Source organism: Amia ocellicauda, chromosome 2 (genome assembly GCF_036373705.1).
Source record: "Amia ocellicauda isolate fAmiCal2 chromosome 2, fAmiCal2.hap1, whole genome shotgun sequence".
In the NCBI taxonomy this organism is placed as follows: Eukaryota; Metazoa; Chordata; class Actinopteri; order Amiiformes; family Amiidae; genus Amia; species Amia ocellicauda.
In genome coordinates this window covers 32,494,470-32,499,098 of record NC_089851.1, presented here as the reverse complement: position 1 = coordinate 32,499,098, position 4,629 = coordinate 32,494,470, and the positions used below count along the sequence as shown (strand labels likewise).

Here is a 4,629-nt window from a genome sequence, read left to right as displayed (position 1 = left end):
GTTGATAGTGATGCAAATATCGATATGCTGTTGTCAGCTTGAGTTAGGAATATACCAGCTATTTTTGTTTCCACAGAGAAACAAGATTTCACACTTTCCAAAAAACAACCAATTTTTTCTTGTAATATGACTAATATTGGACAATAAAATGTTCTGTCCCAAACCGCATATAATCAGAATTTCCACGGGAAGAAACAGGCTACATTTGTACAGTACATTTGTATGGAAATCTGCCTACTGGTCTAATGTTTAAGTCCTTAAAGTACATTGCATATATACAGGCAGAATTGCCAGGTGGGCTGGACCATTTCTTAGATAGGAGGGCCGGTCAAAGTTTAAACAAATATATATGTTTTTTGCACTATTTCTATGAAGATTTTTATTCAAAGTCAAACAGGCATATCTAGCGTTATCCTACTGCTGACAGTTAGTATGTCTACATCCTATGAAATAGGCTAGTACAGTAACAGTAGACTAATTAGGCAATGGGGGATTCAGAGGAGAACACAGGACAGAACGTATTTTATTATGTGGGGTTCATATTATTTTAACATGTATTGTACTTTGTATTTATATTGGGTATTTATTAGATAAGGGGCTTTATAAATTGGGATTAATCATTTATAAACTGAATGTCTTTCAATTGTAACACCTGATTAATATTCTGTTCGCTTTTGACGTGCAGATTTTCACATTAGTTTGTCTATTATTTACCAGCAAGATCAGCCCCACTGTGAAGCAGGGTGACCAAAACATTGATTAAAACATTGATTTAAACTCATCAATGCTCCTCTCCACGGAAGTCTGTAGTAAAATACTGTTTTATTAGATGTAGAATTTTACATTACAATAAAAACATTAACAATTGTAATACTTATGATTAAAAAATGTAAAATCAATTTCTAAAAAAACATTACAAATCCTGATATAAATCATAACAGAATTTAAAACAAAACCAAGTAACACGTGTATAAAACTATAATTACATTAAATTTAATTTAATCAAGTACCAAAAAAGTGAATATTCAAGAAATCTTAAGGTTAATGAAAACAATCTGTGCATTGCAACCGACTCACAGGCAATATATATATCAGACATTTTTAATTACGTCAGCAACATTGGTAACTTATTTGACCAAAGGGGATCTTCTGAAAAACGCCTCAGGCAAGTAGGGTTATGTACACAAGATGGAGCAAATGAGCTGTATGCCAGCTTTACCGACATTATATTTTCTTTTTAATGCCTGTTTATTTTGATGTTAAAATAAGTAATTACATTGTAGAAAATACATAGTCCGAGTAATAAATAACGTGGAAGATCCCAGCAAACAGTAAATTATGTTGCTACAACGTTGAGGCAACATGGTGTATTAGCAGGGATTAGACACTTTAAAATAAAATATCAGAAACTAGTTGGCATTATTTTGTTAGTCGTGTGGGTTATATTTCATAAGAATGAATACATTAATATATGTGTGTCTATTCTTATTCAACTGTACACATCTGCTATATCACAAACAATAGCTGAGCATCTTGTAGAGATTCGGATCTTCAAAGCATATTTGTTTATAAAATTCGAAAATGGTGAAAGAAATTAAGATTTAATTCATTTAATACTGGCTTACTGTAAGACGAAGAAAAAAAAGCTGAATCTTTAATCTAATATGGCGTACTCTATCAGCTGCAAAGTCCCGTGGTCGGTTGTATAAAACAATGTTTTAATTTGACAGTTAGTCAGTTGCTTAAAAAAATAGATTTACTAAGACTTAACATTAAAAGTTAGCCTTCGTACCCCCAAGCTAATTTAGAATTGAAGTCTGCCTGAGGCTCATAAACCAAGATACATAATAATTACACCATTAAGGACATAAATCATCAAAAAAAAGAAGAAAAAATAAAAATGCATGTCCATAGTTAACAACACATAATATAACATTACACAAATAAATGGAATAATAACACACAGAATGTAACTAAAAAAACAATTCAGCTCACCTTCTGTGATAATATATACAAGCTGAGATCTCATAATTGCCAGAGATACTTGACACTGTAATAGAAGGCTTTCTGTTCTATATTTTTTTCACCAGCTTCAAGTCTGTATCTTACCTCCTCTCCAAATGTAAAACTTAAGCACTTGATGCATAACTACACACTTCTGTATGAACATTTCAAAGTGAAACAGAAACTCCTAAAACTCGTCCAAGCGCAAATTAGTTTCCATCAGCAAATACTTCCTTTTCTAAAGCAAATAGACGGACCAATTATAGCACCCGCACAGTGAATACTAAACCTGTGTAGGGGGCAGGACTAATGTGCTTTCACTATGCATGGATTAATCTTAACGATATTCATTATTAGAGATACAGGAGAGAGACGCTTATGTGTCGCAAAAGTACTTGACCAAAACGGTGGTAGCTAGATTTAATGCCATACAGAAAATAACCATGAACAAGTGGAGATCTTGTCTATTTCTACTATTTATTTGTGTTTCCGTTTTTATTACGGTGAGACAAATGATCCAGCTCACAGTGAACCAGGAGAGACACGGGCGATCCAACGAGTCTGAGATTGTGGATAGAGTTTGCAGTGGCTTTGCACAAAGATTGAAAAGCATAACCTGGGAAAGTACTCTGAAGCCTTCACCCCTCAATGTCTCCTGCGAGGAATACATCACCAACAGCCACTTCATCACCGAGACACTGTCCAGCGAGGAGGAGGCATATCCACTGGCCTTCATCATCACCGTGCATAAAGAGTTTGACATGTTTGAACGAGTCTTCAGGGCTATCTATGCCCCTCACAATGTGTACTGCATTCACATCGACGAGAAGGCAAGTAAGGCGTTTAAAGCCGCTGTAGAAACTCTGATAAACTGTTTCCCCAACACTTTTCTTGCCTCTAAAATGGAGATTGTTGTCTATGCGGGGATGTCCAGGCTCCAAGCAGATATTAACTGTTTGAAAGATTTGGTCTCGTCTAGATGGAAATATGTAATCAATTTGTGCGGGCAGGATTTCCCTTTGATGACAAATCTAGAACTTATCCAGAATCTGAAGAGTTTTAAGGGGAAAAACTTAACTCCTGGTATACTTCAACCAGACCACATGAAACACCGGACAGCATTTGTCTTTCGAGAACATTTGGATAGTCGAAGTTGCTTGGTGGTGAAAACCGCCAAAAAGAAATCTCCACCTCCTCATAACCTTACCATCTATTTTGGCTCTGCATATTATGCTCTAACCCACGAATTTGCCACATTTGTATTAGAAGACAAACGCGCAACAGATCTTTTGGAGTGGTCAAAAGATACCTACAGCCCCGATGAACACTACTGGGTGACCTTAAATAGAATTCCAGGTGAGTATATATATATATATATATATATATATATATATATATATATATATATATATATATAAGCTTATATATGTTTCCTATATAAGCATGAATGATTATATATATATATATATATACAGTGGGGGAAAAAAGTATTTGATCCCCTGCTGATTTTGTAAGTTTGCCCACTGACAAAGAAATGATCAGTCTATAATTTTAATGGTAGTTGTATTTTAGCAGTGAGAGAAAAAACTCCAGAAAAATTAATTTCAAAAAAGTTATAAATTGATTTGCATGTTAATGAGGGAAAAAAGTATTTGACCCCTTCGACTTAGTACTTGGTGGCAAAACCCTTGTTGGCAATCACAGAGGTCAGACGTTTCTTGTAGTTGGCCACCAGGTTTGCACACGTCTCAGGAGGGATTTTGTCACACTCCTCTTTGCAGATCCTCTCCAAGTCATTATGGTTTCGAGGCTGACATTTGGCAACTCAAACCTTCAGCTCCCTCCACAGATTTTCTATGGGATTAAGGTCTGGAGACTGGCTAGGCCACTCCAGGACCTTAATGTGCTTCTTCTTGGGCCACTCCTTTGTTGCCTTGGCTGTGTGTTTTGGGTCATTGTCATGCTGTAATACCCATCCACAACCCATTTTCAATGCCCTGGCTGAGGGAAGGAGGTTCTCACACAAGATTTGACGGTACATGGCCCCGTCCATCGTCCCTTTGATGCGGTGCAGTTGTCCTGTCCCCTTAGCAGAAAAACACCCCCAAATCATAATGTTTCCACCTCCATGTTTGACAGTGGGGATGGGGTCATTCCTCCTCCTCCAAACACGGCGAGTTGAGTTGATGCCAAAGAGCTCGATTTTGGTCTCATCTGACCACAACACTTTCACCCAGTTCTCCTCTGAATCATTCAGATGTTCATTGGCAAACTTCAGATGGGCCTGTACATGTGCTTTCTTGAGCAGGGGGACCTTGCGGGCGCTGCAGGATTTCAGTCCTTCACAGTGTAGTGTGTTACTAATTGTTTTCTTGGTGAATATGGTCCCAGCTGCCTTGAGATCATTAACAAGATCCTCCCGTGTAGTTCTGGGCTGATTCCTCACCGTTCTCATGATCATTGAAACTCCACGAGGTGAGATCTTGCATGGAGCCCCAGACCGAGGGAGACTGACAGTTATTTTGTGTTTCTTCCATTTGCAAATAATCGCACCAACTGTTGTCACCTTCTCACCAAGCTGCTTGGCGATGGTCTTGTAGCCCAGTCCAGCCTTGTGTAGGTCTA

The 4,629-nt window shown here is 37.5% G+C and overlaps 1 protein-coding gene across 5 annotated transcripts in view; it reads left to right on the top strand.

Moving 5' to 3' along the window:
- Nucleotides 1-2,264: 2,264 nt before the first annotated feature.
- Nucleotides 2,265-4,629, top strand: part of LOC136768963 (N-acetyllactosaminide beta-1,6-N-acetylglucosaminyl-transferase) — a 14,981-nt gene continuing 12,616 nt past the window's right edge. For all 5 annotated transcript variants that reach the window (XR_010822058.1, XR_010822056.1, XR_010822055.1 and 2 more), the window contains exon 1: nucleotides 2,265-3,360. Coding sequence is in view for 1 of the 5 variants with exons in the window: in XM_066723270.1 (XP_066579367.1) it covers nucleotides 2,448-3,360 (913 nt within the window). In the remaining 4 variants the exon portion in view is untranslated. The remainder of the gene's footprint in view (nucleotides 3,361-4,629) is intronic.